Source organism: Oncorhynchus tshawytscha, linkage group LG26 (genome assembly GCF_018296145.1).
Source record: "Oncorhynchus tshawytscha isolate Ot180627B linkage group LG26, Otsh_v2.0, whole genome shotgun sequence".
NCBI lineage: Eukaryota > Metazoa > Chordata > Actinopteri > Salmoniformes > Salmonidae > Oncorhynchus > Oncorhynchus tshawytscha.
Genome location: NC_056454.1, coordinates 5,396,917 through 5,415,010, shown reverse-complemented (window position 1 = coordinate 5,415,010; position 18,094 = coordinate 5,396,917). Strand labels below are relative to the sequence as shown.

At 39.4% G+C, this 18,094-nt stretch overlaps 1 protein-coding gene across 5 annotated transcripts in view; it reads left to right on the top strand.

Moving 5' to 3' along the window:
• pcbp3 (poly(rC) binding protein 3) overlaps nt 1-18,094 on the top strand; it is a 162,314-nt gene that overhangs the window by 123,013 nt on the left and 21,207 nt on the right. For 3 of the 5 annotated variants that reach the window (XM_024388704.2, XM_024388706.2, XM_024388707.2), the window contains 2 exons: nt 2,232-2,273; nt 6,600-6,678. In XM_024388704.2, coding sequence (XP_024244472.1) covers nt 2,232-2,273; nt 6,600-6,678 — 121 coding nt within the window. The remainder of the gene's footprint in view (nt 1-2,231; nt 2,274-6,599; nt 6,679-18,094) is intronic. The other 2 variants (XM_024388705.2, XM_024388708.2) reach the window with 1 other exon arrangement.

Genomic DNA, 18,094 nt, shown 5'->3' with positions numbered 1-18,094 from the left:
TGCTTCAGTGTCTTTAGATATTTTTGTTGTTACTGTAGAATACTGAAGTATAATTACAAGCATTTCATAAGTGACAAAGGCTTTTATTGACAATTACATGAAGTTGATATAAAGAGTCAATATTTGCAGTGTTGAACCTTCTTTTTCAAGACCTCTGCAATCCGCTCTGGCATGCTGTCAATTAACTTCTGGGCCAAATCCTGACTGATGGCAGCCCATTCTTGCATAATCAATGCTTGGAGTTTGTCAGAATTTCTGGGTTTTTGCTTGTCCACCCGCCCCGATCCCACAGCTAAATCAACATTAGGAGACGGTCCTGGTGTTTGCTGGACTTTCTTGGGCGCACTGAAGCCTTCTTCACAACAATTGAACCGCTCTCCTTGAAGTTCTTGATGATCCGATAAATGGTTGATTTAGGTGCATTCTTACTAGCAACAATATCCTTGCCTGTGAAGCCCTTTTTGTGCAAAGCAATGATGACGGCACGTGTTTCCTTGCAGGTAACCATGATTGGAAGAACAATGATTCCAAGCACCACCCTCATTTTGAAGCTTCCAGTCTGTTATTCAAACTCAATCAGCATGACAGAGTGATCTCCAGCCTTGTCCTCGTCAACACTTACACCTGTGTTAACGAGAGAATCACTGACATGATGTCAACTGGTCCTTTAGTGGCAGGGCTGAAATGCAGTGGAAATGTTTTTTGGGGATTCAGTTCATTTGCATGGCAAATAGGGACTTTGCAATTAATTCATAACATTCTGGAGTATATGCAGCTTTCCATCATACAAACTGAGGCAGCAGACTTTGTGAAAGTTAATATTGTGTCATTCTCAAACATTTTGGCCATGACAGTATGCTTTAGAGTTAAGATTTCCCTTCATTGGAACTAAGGGGCCTAGCCCAAACCATGGAAAATATCCCAGGACCATTACACCAAACTTTACAGTTGGCACTATGCATTGGAACAGGTAGCGTTCTCCTAGCATCCACCAAATTCAGATTTGTCCGTTGGACTGCCAAATGGGTGATTCATCACTCCAGAGAACACGTTTCCACTGCTCCAGAGTCCAATGGCAGCGAGCTTTTACACCACTCCAGCCAACGATTGTCATTGTGCATGGTGTGCTTAGGCTTGTGTGTGGCTGCTTGGGCATGGAAACCCATTTCATGGGTTTTCGTGAAGCTCCCGACTAACAGTTTTCGTGCGGAAGTTGCTCCCTGAGGCAGTTTGGAACTCGGAGGTGAGTGTTGCAACTGAGGACTGACGTTGTTGCTCCTAAATGTTTTCACTTCACAATAACAGCACTTACAGTTGACCAGAGCAGCTCGAGCAGGGCAGAAATTTGACGGACTGACTTGTTGGAATGGTGGTATCCTATGATGGTGCCAAGTTGAAAGTCACTGAGCTCTTCAGTAAGGCCATTCTACTTGTCCATGGAGATTGCATGGCTGTGTGATCAATGTTATACACCTGTCAGCAACGGGTGTGGCTGAAATAGCTGAATCCAATAATTTGAAGTGGTGTCCACATACTTTTGTACATATAGTCTAGATGCAGAAAGTAAACAGCATAGTGAGTCATTTTCCACAACAACTAAAAGCGTGGACGCAAGAGGCTCAACTCCTCATCTGTTTTGGTGCCCTGGCTACCACACTGTGGATAGCATGAAGCTTAACTGTGCCCATGTGCAGATACTGTGTGTGACTGTGTGAAAGCGAAGTCTTACATTTTGCTCATCTCTATAGCTGCGGTGCTGCTCGTAGCAACGTCTTTTCGCTGATTCTACCTTTTAACATTTTTGATTACAGCTACTAATACAACTACTCAACCACTACCACTACTGTAAATTAGTCAAAGATATTACATGTAATGAATAGTAGATATAGTCAAGGCATCAAAGTACAAACATGTGGTTGACTATCACCTATTAAAGGGATATCATATAAGGCAAGTTTTTCAAAAGTCATGTTAGTTTATTCACAGTGGTTTGAAATTGTTCAGTGTTCATATTTTATATGAACTTTGTGGGTGACATTTATGCAATATTGTCTAGTATAAAATGCCTTTGAGGGAAACAAAGACTATTTAGGCAATTGAATGAGACATTACTTAAGTCTGAGATAATGATTGATCTTCAGAGTAGTCTCTGAGATTACATGTATAAGCCCTATTCCCTGTGAAGATAGATGATAATATTCAATTTTTGTGTTTCTTCTTCCTCCATACAGGCCTACACAATTCAGGGACAATATGCCATCCCACACCCAGATGTGAGTTCCAAGTCTCTGCTGTCACATCTTATTACTGTTAAAAGTCTGCACATTTCTTAGTCTTACACCTATGAATATTAACCAGTCATTAATACAACATTGTTCTCAGTGTAAGCCTCCCGAAACCTCCAATCTCAGGTCTTGGCCTGTTACATTTTTTTAATTAGGCACTTAAGAAACACGTCTTTGGTTCAGAGTGATTTTTTTCAGATTTAGAATCGCAAACACCCAACAGTCTCCACACCCAGGAAATTGCTTTTGACTAATGTCGTGCTCTGTTGCAGTACTTACGACTAAGTAGAACATGATAGAACTGGTTGTCTGGGTGTGGACACCTCCTAAATTCCACAAGGCCATACAAAGTCTTCAATGTTTTTGCGTGTGTTTTTAAAAAATGAACCCATCCACCACCGCCCATCTTCGGAGGACACATATCTTTTGTTTTTTTTACAACTTTTATGCTACATTTACATACATTTTACATATACATATTACATACATGGTACTTTTATATACAGCAATCACATGACAATAATATATTACTGAACATAAGCTCTTTAATCCCACCCCTCAGTCACTCTCTGCCCATTCCACCTATCACCATAGACCACCCTTGTTTGGTTTCCATGAGCCATATATTTTTCAATTGTGCTGGGATGTTTTACATACATTTTAAACCTTTCTAATTCCATGGTATACACAGATTGTGAGCTAAAGATGAAAACCTTTCTTACAAGTATTATAAAATTATTTATTGACTGACTATGGCTTTCCAAATCGCCCAACACTGTTATTTGTAAGGTTCATTTTAAGTGAATGTTGTGATTTTTGTAACCATTCCTGACCAGAAACATACATAAGGGCAATACCAGAATAAATGATCTAGTGATTCTGTCTCTTCGCAGCAAAATCTACAGAGCAGAGATTGTTGTATGCCCCATATACAGTGGCAAGAAAAAGTATGTGAACTTTGGAATTACCTGGATTTACCCATAAATTGGTCATCAAATTTGAGCTGATCTTCATTAAAGTCACAACAATAGACAAACATACTGTGCTTAACCTAATAACACACAAATTATTGTCTATATTGAATACATTGTTTAAAAATTCACAGTGTATGTTGGAAAAAGTATGTGAACCCCAAAAGCTAATTGGAGTCAGGAGTCAGCTAACCTGGAGTTCAATCAATGAGACGAGATTGGAGATGTTGGTTAGAGCTGAGTTGCCCTATAAAAAACACTCACAAAATTTGAGTTTGCTATTCACAAGAAGCATTGTCTGATGTGAACCATGCTTCGAACAAAGGAGATCTCAGAAGACCTAAGATTAAAAATTGTTCACTTGCATAAAGCTGGAAAGGGTTACAAAAGTATCTCTAAAAGCCTTAATGTTCATCAGTCCACGGTAAGACAAACTGTCTATAAATGGAGAAAGTTCAGCACTGTTGCTACTCTCCTTAGGAGTGGCTGTCCTGCAAAGATGACTGCAAGAGCCCTGCAAGAGTGTCAGCTAAAGACTTACATAAATCTCTGGAACATACTAACAACTCAGTTGGCGAGTCTACGATACGTAAAACACTAAATAAGAATGGTGTTCATGGGAGGACACCACGGAAGAATCCACTACTGTCCAAAAAAACTTTGCTGCACGTCTGAAGTTCGCAAAAGTGCACCTGGATGTTCCACAGCGCTACTGGCAAAATATTCTGTGGACAGATGAAACTACAGTTCAGTTGTTTGGAAGGAACAAACAACACTATGTGTGGAGAAAAAAAGGCACACCACACCAACATCAAAACCTCATCCCAACTGTATAGTATGGTGGAGGGAGCATCATGGTTTGGGGCTGCTTTGCTGCCTCAGGGCCTGGACAGCTTGCTATCATTGACAGAAAAATGAATTCCCAAGTTTATCAAGACATTTTGCAGGATGATGTCTGTCCGCCAATTGAAACTCAACCGAAGTTGGGTGATGCAACAGGACAACGGCCCTAAACACAGAAGTAAACCAACAACAGAATGGCTTCGACAAAAGAAAATAGTGGCCCAGTCAGTCCTGACCTCAACCCGATCGAGATGCTGTGGCATGACCTCAAGAAAGCAATTCACACCAGACATCCCAAGAATATTGCTAAACTGAAGAATGGTCCAAAAATCCTCCTGACCATTGTGCAGGTCTGATCTGCAACTACAGAAAACGTTTGGTTGAGGTTATTGCTGCCAAAGTAGGGTCAAACAGTTATTAACTCCAAGGGTTCACATACTTTTTCCAGACTGCACTGTGAATGTTTACACGGTGTGCAATAAAGACATGATAATGTATGGTTTGTGTGTTATTAGTTTAAGCAGACTGTGTTTTGTCTATTGTTGTGACCTAGATGAAGTTTAGATCAAATTTTATGACCAATTTATGAAAACATCCAGTTTTTTCCAAAGGGTTCACATTTTCTTGAAACTGTATATACCGTTATGTTGGTGGCAAGAATTTTGTATAGTAATTTAAATGGACAAACTCGTGTTGAATCAAGTGTTTTTTGTACCAGTTCATAAACCATCGAAAATCTCTTCCCATTTATTTTGCAACCTGTATGGCGCAGCTGTCAATATTTTTGTCCTCAAATGAAACTGTTTTTTCTATTTATGCCAAGTATTTTCAGCTATTTTGTATCTTTAATATCTGGCAGACAACAAACAAGTTCCCTAACTTCTCCCTCTTCTACTTGGCTCCTCCGTTTATGTGGTAATGCTGCAATCAGTTGGTTATAAATTGGGATTGAGCAGATATGTGACTTATCTCCAGCAATTCTTTTCTATTTCTAATGTTATGAAGAAATATAATACCACTTTTATTGAAAATCAATAAAGAATGTTTTTTTTGTTAAATCAGTATATTTGAGTTTAACCCTAATCTTTATTGTAATATTTGTTCTATGTTTTTTTAGAGGATAAATCATATTCTACATAGGGTCCATTAATAATTTAACTTCATCTGTCTTTGTCTCGAGAGCATCTCGAGAGCTATCGCGTGTCAGATCCTTTAATTCGGAGAAGGCAGTGATTGATGGCAGGGGAACCATTGGTTGACATTACAATCACTCAAATAGGGCCTTGACATCCTCCCCACCCTCTTTAAGCTACTCTTTCAAGGGTGAGGGATTCTCAAGCATCCATCTCACTCATTATTGATGGCAATGATAGACAGTGAGGGAAAATTGTCAATTGCAAAGTTTTATATGGGCCAAGTGTTGTTGGACTGACAAGCCAGGCCCATGAAGGTTGTCCTGTTGGTCTTGGCAAGGTTGCCTATCTCTGGTTTACTGTAAGAAATGGTTTGAGTGGTTAATCTTGAGTTATACTGTATGTTACTAGATTATTCATTGTAAAGAATAAATACAGGATATGTGAATTTCGTACTAATGTGTCATCCACGTTGTAAAATGAGCATATTGTTCCATCTGGGTTACGCACCATCGATTTTCCCCAAAGTTACCGGAATACAGTTTTGAATCAAGGAGTTGTTCAATGTTTTGAAGTTTTAGATGCAACAACAATAAATGACAAACTAGGATCTCACGTAGATTTAAGTTACTGGCCAATGCATGTCAGACCACGTTGTTCTGTGTTCTAAATTTAAGCCCCATGGCTAATCTTAAATAAAACATTGAAATATTCTTTCCTTAGCTTGTCTAATTGCATAGACTTAAGTCTAGCTCACAAGGTTTGTGATTGCAATTGCAGTATTTACTGTATGTTAACCCTTAGACTCCAACTCTAGGTACAACAACAATGGAGACTACAACCATCTATTAGGGGTATATTTATTTAATCAGACAATTTCGGATGTCAGTCAGATGTTTTGATAAATGTTGCAAAAATTACTGGACCTTTTAACCAGAAAACCAACCAGATTGAAGTGTTCACACATACATTGCATCACAGATAAATGCATTAAATTAGAATGTTAAGAAGTTAGTTGATGTCTTCATTATCAATGGAAAATATTATAATGCAACAAGTTGTCTGTGTTGATCTTTCCTGCGAAAAAGCTGCATCTCTGTTGATTATGCAATCCATCTGCTATTATAAACTGGATACAGCAGCAAATATAACACCCCAACTCAACCACATTGGGCTAAGTCCTTCTCAAGTTCTCTCTCTCTCTCTCTCCCTCTGTTTCTCTTTTGCTCTCTCATCTCCCACCACCATGTGTCATGCCTCCTCTCCTCACTGTTTCTCCTCACTGTTCTAGTTTTAAGTTCTTGATTTCTTGTCGGTGTGACCTTACAATAACCTCTTAGTTCTATTGTCGCTCCTACCCCCCTCAGCAGTTGACCAAGCTCCACCAGTTGGCTATGCAGCAAACCCCCTTTACCCCCCTCGGACAGACCACCCCTGCTTTCCCTGGTACGTACCCACAAGCCCTCTCTCAACACTTCCTTCTCTTTGTATCTGTAGACATCTCTTTCTTCTTTTTCTCTCTTTCCTCTCTTTCCCTATGTCTCTGGAGGTTGCTTTTCTCCTAAGCTAGGCTTTTTGTTTGGCCCTGCCTTCATTTGGTTGACATTTTGTCATGCATGAGGACTCTATTTTGAAATACCATCTGGCAACAACTATTTGCTACATCCCAGCTATGGTCTCTTTTGAGATTTAGTTAGTTCCCAGTTAATATGAAAAGGACAGACACATGGACAGAGGACAACTCAAGTCTCCTGCATCTGCATTATATGGCTTGGACTTTAGTACTAAAATGATTGTCCTCATATAATGTAAAACTCAGGTATTTGTAAAAGACACAACCAAGGTCTCATGAATAAAGATGGTGCCGTTTGAGTCCTCTTTCCACCAGTGTCATCTACAAGGACTTGACGATTACCATTTTATTCAGGACAGGATTGATTGATTAAAACAACAACCAGCTTTTCAGGCCTTTCAAAGGGTCTTATTGACCCTACATTTCAGAGTTCCTGATTCCTAAAGGCCTTTCAAAACAGATCCTGAGAATCACGAGGAGGAACACCATTGACAGCTGGATGTTTTTGATGTTCTTCGAATTTGAAAAAAGCAAGTCGGTTGCACTTTGACGGTGAAATCACTATTTTGTACTTTTCTTTCAGAGCAGGCAATGCACCAAACAATAGGCCTACATAACCTCGTACTCTCTTTCACAAACATCAGACTAACTGTACATGACTGTGAATTACACCCTTGATAAAGATGAGCAAAAAAGACTGTAAAAATAAAGAATTTGTATGCTAACAAAATGGGGAAATTATGGTATTTTATACTGTTACAATTACTCAGAGAAAGAGGTTTTGTTTAATTTTTGTTTAATCGAAAAAGTGGTCAAAATTATTGCCACCCCAGTTTTCAATACTTTTCAATACCTCACCTTGCGAGGATAATGGCACTGAGCCTTTTTCTAAAATGTTTTAAGAGATTGGAGAACACATTGGGACCATTCATCTATACAGAATCCTTCCAGATCCTTGATATCCTTCACCTGCGCTTATGGACTGCCCTCTTCATTTCAAACCACAGGTTTTCAATGGTGTTCAAGTTCAGGGGACTGACCATTGGAAAATTTTGAATTTGTTGTCAATTAACCATTTCGTTGTGGATTATGTGTGCTTGGGGTTATTGTCTCCCTGGTAAATCCACTTGCTGCCAAGTTTCAGCCTCCTGGCAGAGGCAACCAGGTTTTGACTAAAATGTCCTGGTACTGGGTAAAGTTCAGGATGCCATTCACCTTAACACAGGTCCAAGGACAAGTGAAAGCAAAATAGCCCCATACATCAAAGGTAGAGCACCATATTTTACAGTAGGTATGGGGTTCTTTTCTGCTTATTTCGACGCCAACCCCACCACTTGTGTGCGTGGCCAAAGAGCTCTATTTTCATGTCATCCAACAATTGTAAACACCTGAAGTTTGATAAACAGCATTGGCACTTAGATTGGAATCAGTGCTATGGTAAAATGACATGAAAATACAACTCTTCGGCCACACACATTGTTACAGGCTTTGGTTTTTCTCTCCATTTTAGCTTGTGTACCTAGTTCCTTAACACGTTCAGGGCCGATTTTACCATGTAAATCTTGGTGGGGCAACAAAAAATAAGTGGGATGCATGCCAGCAAAGCCACTACACAACACAACATTAAAACATACATTAATTGCACTATAGCGGTGCCCACAAACTGTTAGGGCCTGTCATCAAAGTGTGACATTCTCTGGGTTTATGGTGCTTTCAAAACAACTGGGACCCCTGGAAAAAAGCAAGACAGCTGTCTATCATTGTCTCTGATTGAGAGCCATACTTAGGTAGCCTGTTTTCCCATTTTGAGTTGTGGGTGATTATTTTCTGGTTAGTGTTTGTTGCACCTGTCAGAACTGTTCGTTTATCATTTTGTTGTTTTTGTTCGTATATTCATCCTTAATTAAAAGTAGTATGGATACGTACCACACTGCACTTTGGTCCTCCTCTCCTTCCACCAACGAAAATCGTTACAACAAATTTGTGTTGACTAACTACTTTCACAAGCAAGGCACTAAGTACCTATCCCTACACAAAGAAATATCCAGAGAAGTCACCACTCACTACAAAGCTTCCGTCTTTTTCTCCAGTGCCCAAAGACAGGGGTGGGCAAAAAACTGGTTCCTTGTATCCACCAATTTGTCATTACTGCCATGAGAAAGGCCACACTGTCCTAAGTTAAAACAGAAAATGAGATAGAGAAAAAGCAGTTTCTTCTTGTGGGAGCCCTCCAGCCCATTAAGTCTCTGGTTGGGACTGGTTTATCTCCTAAACAAGCGTTTTGGTCAGACTTGAATGAACCCTTTGTTTCAGACGGGTTTGTGTCTCTGTAGAGTGGTGATAATGTTAAGCAGTCTTTAAAGATACTTTTGCATCTGGTTACAATATGTCAAGGCGTGGAGGTGTGCTGCATGGTAGTTCCATGCAGTCCATCCATGTAGTGAACCATTCATTCAGTGAAACTTGAGTCTGATCTTGTTTCTGGTCCTGTGGTCGTTGGAGTGAAGCTAGCCTACATGTGAAGGGGGCCTCATTAATTTTGGGCAACAATTTGGCTGGTGGAAAGGTTGTGCCAAATCCTGTCGTTTGTAAGGTGCCCAGAGTAGAGGAACCTGACGGGTTATCAAATAAATACCCCACAGTCTTCCCAGCATGTGCTGTTACATGTGCCATGACTAAGAAGATTGCTGAAAGGAAGTCTATTGTTGAGGAGGATGTCACCGATCCCACCATGTTTGTCCTGTCTGTGATATTTAGGTGTGGTCCTGACTTCGGTAATCCCTCCAGAGTTTGAAAAGTCCCAAAGGTGAGCGAGTTAGCAGGACATCTGAAAGAAGAGAGGGTCCCTACAGTTGACACTTCGATGTCTAGGAAGCAGCTGATTTCCAAACAGAGAAAGATGCTTCTCTCTCCCCTCTTTCTGGTACAATACGTCCAGAAGAGGAATTTGATGAAGTTTGTGGGGTACTTTGACAGAGATGATGTTCTGATGAGGACTGACGGAGTTACAGTCCGACAAGAGATACTGATGGCCTGGTCTGAAAAATTATGTTGTAGCTTACTGTACTCATCCTGTCGCGTTTGCCAGCTGACGGGTTAACCCAATCAAACTGTTCCGGTTGCATCTTTTCAGCCTATACATGCTTTTGACAAACCTTTCCGACAGGGTTCTGGTGGACTGTGTTGGTCCTGCTCATTCATCGAGAGCATGAGGAAAGCCAGATTCGCCCTGTGCCTGTGGTATGGTTGAGTAACTCAGTGATCCTGCAAAACGATAATGGCTTTTTGGTACACTTATCTACAGGGGATAAAGGCGACATTGCTGCACTACTTTTAGAATATCAAGGTTTATTCTCAGATGTGCTGACTCAGACAAATTTACTAGAGCATGACATTGACGTTGGGGACTCTGCCCCAAATAAACAGCACGTCTATCAAGTGAATCCTGAAAAGAGAGAGAAACTCTGCAGCAAGATGTAGTTCATGCTTGCACACCGCATTGCACAACATGGCAACAGTCCGTGGAATTAGCCCTGTATAATAGTACCTCAGCCGGGTGGGTCTCTGCATTTTTCCCCCAGATTTTTCGTAAACACAATGCCATTACTAAGCCAGACTCATACCCTTTGCCCAGGGTCAACAATTGTGTAGACTGTGTTGGTGCTGCCAAGTACGTTAGCAAGTTTGATCTGCTGAAGGGATATTGCCCCTCTATCTGAGGGCGCCGAAGAGCTATCTGTTTTTGTTTTCTTACCTTTGTCTTCTGTTCAGTTTAAGAAATGCCACGTTTGAATGTGTCATGCACATCGCACAACAGTGTATCTCGGGAAGGGCCAAGGAAAAGTCAGACCAGTCTTCTCGCCAGGAATTGCACCGAACCTTGCCCAGGTTGTTGCTTTACCTGGTATGGCAACTGCTCGGCATAAGGTGCTACAGAGGGTAGTACATCACTGAGGCCAAGCTTCCTACCATCCATGACCTATATACTAGGCGGTGTCAGAGGAAGGGCCAAAAAATTGTCAGACTCCAATCACCCAAGTCATAGACTGTTGTCTTTGCTACTGCACAGCAAGTGGTACCAGAGCACCAAGTCTAGGACCAAAAGGCTTCTTAACAGCATCTACCCCCAAGCCATAAGATTGCTGAACAACTAATCAAATGGTCACCAGGACTATCCCTTTGTTTTTACTCTGCTGCTACTCTCTGTTTATTATCTATACATAGTTACTTTACAAATTAGCTTGACTAAACTGTACCCCCTGCGCATTGACTCGGTACCGGTATCCCCTGTATTTAGCCTCGTTATTGTTTTGTAAATTATTGTGGTACTTTTTGATTGATTTAGATTATTTTTTGTAACTTTTTACTGCATTGTTGGTTAAGGGCTTGTAAGTAAGCATTTCACAGTAAGGTCTACACCTGTTATATTCGGCACATGTCACAAATAACATTTGATTTGATTTCAGTGCTATAGAAAGTAGTCACACCCCTTGAATGTTTCCACATTGTGTTGGTTACAGCCTCAATTCTTACAAATTAATAAAAAATGAAAAGCTGAAATGTCTTTAGTCAATAAGTATTCAAACACTTTGTTATGGCAAACCTAAATAAGTTCAGGTGTAAAAATGTGAATAATAAAATAATAAGTTGCATGGACTCACTCTGTGTGTAAAAATAGTGTTTAATTACACTTTGGATTGTGTATCAATAAACCCAGTCACTACAAAGATACGGGCATCCTTCCTAATTCAGTTGCCGGAGAAGAAGAAAACAGTTACAGAGTTTAATGGCTGTGATATGAGAAAAATGAGGATGGATCATCAACATTGTAGTTACTCCACAATACTAACCTAATTGACAGTGAAGAGCAGGCAGCCTGTACATAATAAAAACATTCCAAAATGTTGGCAAGGAATTAAAGTAATACTGCAGAAAATGTGGCAAAGCAATTTACTTTTTGTCCTGAATACGTTTTATGTTTGGGGGTAAATCCAATACAACACATTGCTGAGTAACACTCTCCATATTTTCCAGCATACTAGTGGCTGCACCATGTTATGGGTATACTTGTAATCGTTAAGGTCTGGGGAGTTTTTCAGGATAAAAAAGAAAGGGAATGGAGCTAAGCACATTCAAACCCCTAGAGGAAAACCTAGTTCAGTCTGCTTTCCACCGAACACGGGGAGATGAATTCACCTTCAGCAGAACAATGACCTAAACCACAACCCCAAATATAGACCAGATTTGCTTACCACGGCGACATTGAATGTTCCTGTGTGGCCTAGTTACAGTTTTGACTTAAATCGGATTGAAAATCTATGGCAAGACTTGAAAATGGTTGTCTAGCAATGATCAACAACCAACTTGGCAGAGCTTGAATAATTTTGTAAAGCACAATGTGTAAATATTGTATAATCCTGATGTGCACAGCTCTTAGAGACTTACCCAGAAATATTCACATCTGTAATTGCTGACAAAGGTGATTATAACATGTATTGGCTCAGGGCTGTGTACACTTCTCATTTTCAAAACATTTGCAAACATTTACAAAAACATGTTTTCACTTTTTTATTATGTGGTATTGTATGTAGATGGTTGAGAAAACAAATGTAATCCTTTTTGAATGCTGTCTGTAACACAACAAAATGTGGAATAAATCAAGGGGTATGAATCTTCTTGAAGTCACTGTATGTGTCGGCCTCTACCCATCTAGCTACCCCTCTAGTGGTCTATACCGATCATAACCCCTCTCGTTTTCCTGCAAAGGACTAGTTCCACAAATTACCGGCTCCTTCACTGGAATCTGATATTGCAGAAGTTCCCCCTTGAAATTCAACATGTCTGCGGTAAGGACAACTTGATCTTTCGAGGGTGGGCAGTCAATACGATTTTTGTGTTCTGTGATTAGCCAGCAAATTGAACTTCCGCACATTTTAGATTTCCTGCACGTTTTCCATTGACATTTGTTTTGTTATGTTTAAGTATAACAGAGAAATATTTAAAAGTGTCATTTTCCATCTGTTTTCACAATCTTGCGCTTTACGCAGCTACTTTATTTTCTATATATACAAAAATAATAGGGATGTAAAAGCTAACTGGTAGTCTAGCTAACAAATAATACAATTGACTTCCCTTTTTTTAGCTAGCTAGTTCCAGACAGTTTTCTCATCATGAATGAAGTAGGTAATAGTAACAATATTTTCTTGCAATATCGACACAATTTAGATTTATGCATTGACAGTTTGGATTGGACACAGACCAACACTCTAACCTAACGTTGGGTCTGGATTACCAAGAGACTGCCACTGACGACCCAATCAGCACCCATCTCATCGTCCATAATAACAGAAAGGGCAGGCAGGGGTATTGAGGGTGTGCAACTTACATTTTTTGTTAAATAAATAACTTTCTGCAAGATTGGCCTACGTTTGCATATTTCCAGAAAACTTATGATTGGAGCTGTGGTTTTGCTATGCTGCATTTCTGAAACAGAAATAGCAGAGACATACAAGGATGAAACATTACATGATTTGTAAATCATATATATATATTAATGATATCTATTGAAAAGATAAAGATAAAATGCTAATTAATTGCTTAAAAATCATACAATGTGATTTTCTGGATTTTTGCTTTAGATTCCGTCTCTCACAGTTGAAGTGTACCTATGATAAAAAAATTACAGACCTCTACATGCTTTGTAAGTAGGAAAACCTGCAAAATCGGCAGTGTATCAAATACTTGTTCTCCCCACTGTATGTGATGAAAGGCAGCAGAGCTGCAGCTGTGTTTGTCAGACCATGAGACATCCTGAAAAATCGGTCTTCTCATGATACCATCAGTAGTGTCTGAACGTTTGGCCTACAAACTACAGTATTATGACCCCACTATGGAAGGTGAGACTCTCACAAACACATACATGTCGGTTTGCTCTAGGATGCCCGCAAGCCTCACAAGACTCATCTGAAGGTAGCCTGGTACCAGTTTTTTTAAAGTATCGAAGTATACACTATGGAAGTAGTTTAGTTCCTAAAAAAAGAGGTTAAATATGTGTCAAATATTTTTGTTTTATTATTTCCAGATCTTTCTTATATCTCTCAGATATAGGACAGCTACTTCAGAACAAGCTTCCTTTTTATTGTATTTTTTTACTATCTGTGGTTCCATGTATGAATGTGTTGTTCAGTGTGTTTCTATGGGCTACTGGCAGTAAGGCCAAATTCAATGTTTCATCAAATAATGTTTTCATATTTTTTATGTATATCTAAAGAGGTCCTAAAATTCTAAATCAAATAGCTAAATGATCTTTGGTATGACCATCTTGGTATGACCCCCGGCTTAGACTAGGGGTTTTAAGGACATATGTATCTGGAGCACCTAATATCTAATAAAATGCCAGATATCCGGAAATATATCAATATATCCCCCTAATATTCACAGTTTTTGCCCAGTGCTGTGGTTTGAATTGAAGCGAACAGTCCATAAGCAGCAGGCAAAGGATAGCAAGGATCTGGAAAGATTATGTATGGAGGAATGGTCAAGATCCCTCCCAATGTGCTCTCTAATCTCATATAGCATTTTATAAAAAGGCTTGTCCTTGCAAGGTGAGGCATACAAAACAGGTGCAAATAATGTTGATCCTTATCTTTTTGAGAGAAAAAATAACATTACTTGTTAAAGGCCCAGTGCAGCCAAAATGTGATTTCCTTGTGTCTGCAACAGGGTGATCAAATTAAGATCCTACGTCGAAATAACACTGATAATGCCCTTTCTGTGTAAGCTGATCTGATTATAATAGACTAATGAACATTCATCGTTCATTTGCATATACTGTATCCTCCTAGTTCTAGTGCTGGTCCCGCCCAAAAGCAAGAGAGACCGTGCAAAGATAGCCATACTGCAAAGTCTTCCATCCGAACAATCAATTTGTCTTATTTGGCGTTAATTTATTTTTTTATAATCAAATGTCAGAGAAGTTCAGTCTGAACCTCCACATCTGCACAGCACACATCAGACTGCATTCCAAATCAGGCTGGGTACACATCTGGATTTTCCAGCAGCTCCATCTTTATGTCACATGGATCTTGAAACCAACAGCAGTACCAACCATTCCTGAAGTAAGTGTTAGTAAGTGTTTTTATTTAGTAAGTAAATCATATGCTATTCGTGGGTTGCATGCTTCTTCACAATATTGTGACTTAGAAAACAGATGACATTTTTAAAGGAGGCAAATCATTTGTAGAAAAATTTTGTCAGCAGCTGTGATGTTGCCAGTTTTACTTTAGATGGAGTATAACTTTAGCTAGCTACCTAGCTAAGATTGAGGAGCAGGAGTCAGACCGGATTTTAGCTAGCTAAAGTTAGCCTTGCTAGCTATTTTTAATTAACTTTTCTAGCTATGGCGTCTCTCTAAAGTAACTTTGATGACGTGATAATGATGGCAAAGTTGTTTCCTACTTTACCAATGTCATTGTATTTCCAGGCCACCTAAAGTGTCTAGATTGCTAGCTAGTAAAGTCTTTGAGCTAACTAATGCTAGTTAGATAGGCTTTTGACTGTTGTTTCAGCTGCAGTCAGTCAGTCACCCACAACAGACCAAAGTAGCCTACTTGATTTAGCTTCTGTCTTGTATTTTTATGTTAATGTTTTCCTTGACTATACAAAATAAATAGCTAAAATTGAATTTGAAAAGTATTTGTCATTAGAGCTAAAAACAAACTGGCCTGCAAGACAGAAGAAAGAGAGAGGTTATATTATTATTATTATTATTAGCTAGCTAGATATCTCATAAGGTTGATGTTTATTTGTGATGTGATTCCTAAAAAAATAAGCTTTCTGGCTGTTGAATGCAAGAATGGATATATAGATAGATAGATCACATCATTTATGAAAACTCGGGCTGGAGGTCTAGGTGGATTCGCTACAGGCATACATTATCATATTTCAGTTATGGACTATCAGATATTAAATGATGTTACATGTTTTCTCCAATGTTCAAGTGAAAACCTTAGGATTATATAATTTAACGTCACCTTGCAAACAGGTTGATAACTTGTGACACAATTGCCTTCCATTGATAGTCCCCTTTTTATGTGCTAAAGGGTCATCACTGAGGGAGGACCATGAGGTCATGGACTTCTTGGAAGAAGATGCTTTTGATGAGAAGCTACTTGATGAAGATGATGATGAAGAGTATGACACACACAAAGGACAGACAGATAAACAGTGACTGGCAGAGAAGCAGCTGAACTGGTTTCCCCTCAATCCTCCTAGGTTGTTGCTGTTGGAGGTGGCTGCTGTACATACCAAGCTGGTGGTGCAGGTCGTAAAATGCTCTAGCCTGGTCCCAGATCTATTTATGCTGTCGTGCTAACTTCTAATGCATGACAGTTGGCATGCCATGTTACCACAGCAGTTGGCTATACATATAGCACAAACAGATCGAAGAGCAAGCTAACATTTGGCTGAATGTCAGAACAGAAAGAGTGAAACTTAAATGTACTTGAGGACTACTCTAGAAATGGTTGTCTTTGTTACAGGAAAGATAGAAAGGAGAATATGACGTGGATTGCTTTTGTGGTATCCCAATGCGAGGGCAGGTAGTTGTGTATTATTTTATGGTTCTAATGGTGATGCAACTTGCACTTTGTTTCTAGGTTTGAATGAGACAATGTATTCCCCTAACCTTATTCTTTCAATAAAGTAATTGTTTTGTTAATATTATGTTACTTGTGTATGTCGTTCCTTATCATACGTAAGACTTTGACTTTGCTTTGGTGCAAATGTGTGTTTAATTTACTATTGTTACAATAAACTAGGAGTGGTGGGTGGAATCAGGCGCAGAGAGCAGGGTTCAGGTTCAGTTCAAATTTATTCACCGGCGCAACAAAAACGGTCACGCCATCACACAGGGCGTATACAAGTTGCCAGTCTAAACAACAGGACAAAAAGAGTCCGGAGAATAAAGACACGAACAAATAACACCATCCAACACAGAGTAACAAGAAACAAGCCCGCACAAATACCCAGCGGGCCTAGTGCCCTTAAATACCCTACAAACAAACCCTAATACAAAACAGGTGTACCCAATTACCCAATAACCAAAAACAAATGGAAAGGGAATCGATGGCAGCTAATAGGCCGGCGACGACGACCGCCGAGCACCGCCCGAACAGGAAGAGGCACCATCTTCGGCGAGGTTCGTGACAACTATCTGGATAAGAAACAGATTATGGAAAATTCCATACATTTTTTAAAAAGTACCATCAGTCACAAACAGGTGTTCCTTATTTTGTATGAATCATAATCTAAATACATTTACTATGAGTTGTACTTTGAAGATCTTGAGTTGTAAAACAATAACTTGAAAATACTTATACCATGATTTTGACTTTCATTATAACATGGTTTACGATCTGTTTAGTATGTTATGCAAATAAATAAGACAAATATATGAAGAATGACAACAACCTTTTATTGCAATCTGGTTTCTTTATTTTCTTTCAACACAGAAACATTCCAAAATGTGTAACTCAAGAGTATTTACTCATTAGACAAAATTAAATAGTATCATCAGAATGTCTATTTTGAATTGTTAATTAGGCTTTTTATTTAACCTTTATTTTAATAGGCAAGACAGTTAAGAACAAAATCTTATTTTCTATGTGCCCAGTGGGTTAACTGCCTGTTCAGGGGCAGAATGACAGATTTGTACCTTGTCAGCTCAGGGATTTGAACTTGCAACCTTTCGGTTACTAGTACAACGCTCTAACCACTAGGCTACCCTGCCGCCCCACTGCTTTGTGATGATATTGAAGATTATACCATGGGCCTCTGTGTCTCAGTTCTAACTATAACTTACTGTGTTTGACCTCTGAGACACAGAGGCCTAGAGTCTGCCCTGTAGATAATCATGGCTTTCTGCAATGAAGAGTAAAAGCCAGGATGGCCCACATAGCAAACAGGCTGTTTTGATCCTGCATCTTCTAGTGACCTATCGAAAACAGTACAAGAATGATATAGCAAATGAAGATGTGTGATGTGCATGCCTTTTATTTGAATAATAACATAGCCTACACACCTGTGGAAGTTTGTCACTTTCAGGGTTCAACTCCAGCCCCAAATGACAGGTTGAATACCATGTATTTGTTACTATTTTTTTTTTAAGGGGTAGCGGTGGGCTCTTAGACAATTATATCAGCCAATCAGGGCTGTATATAAATACACTATCTATACAAAAGTGTGTGGACACCCCCTTCAAATGAGTGGATTTGGCTATTTCAGCCACAA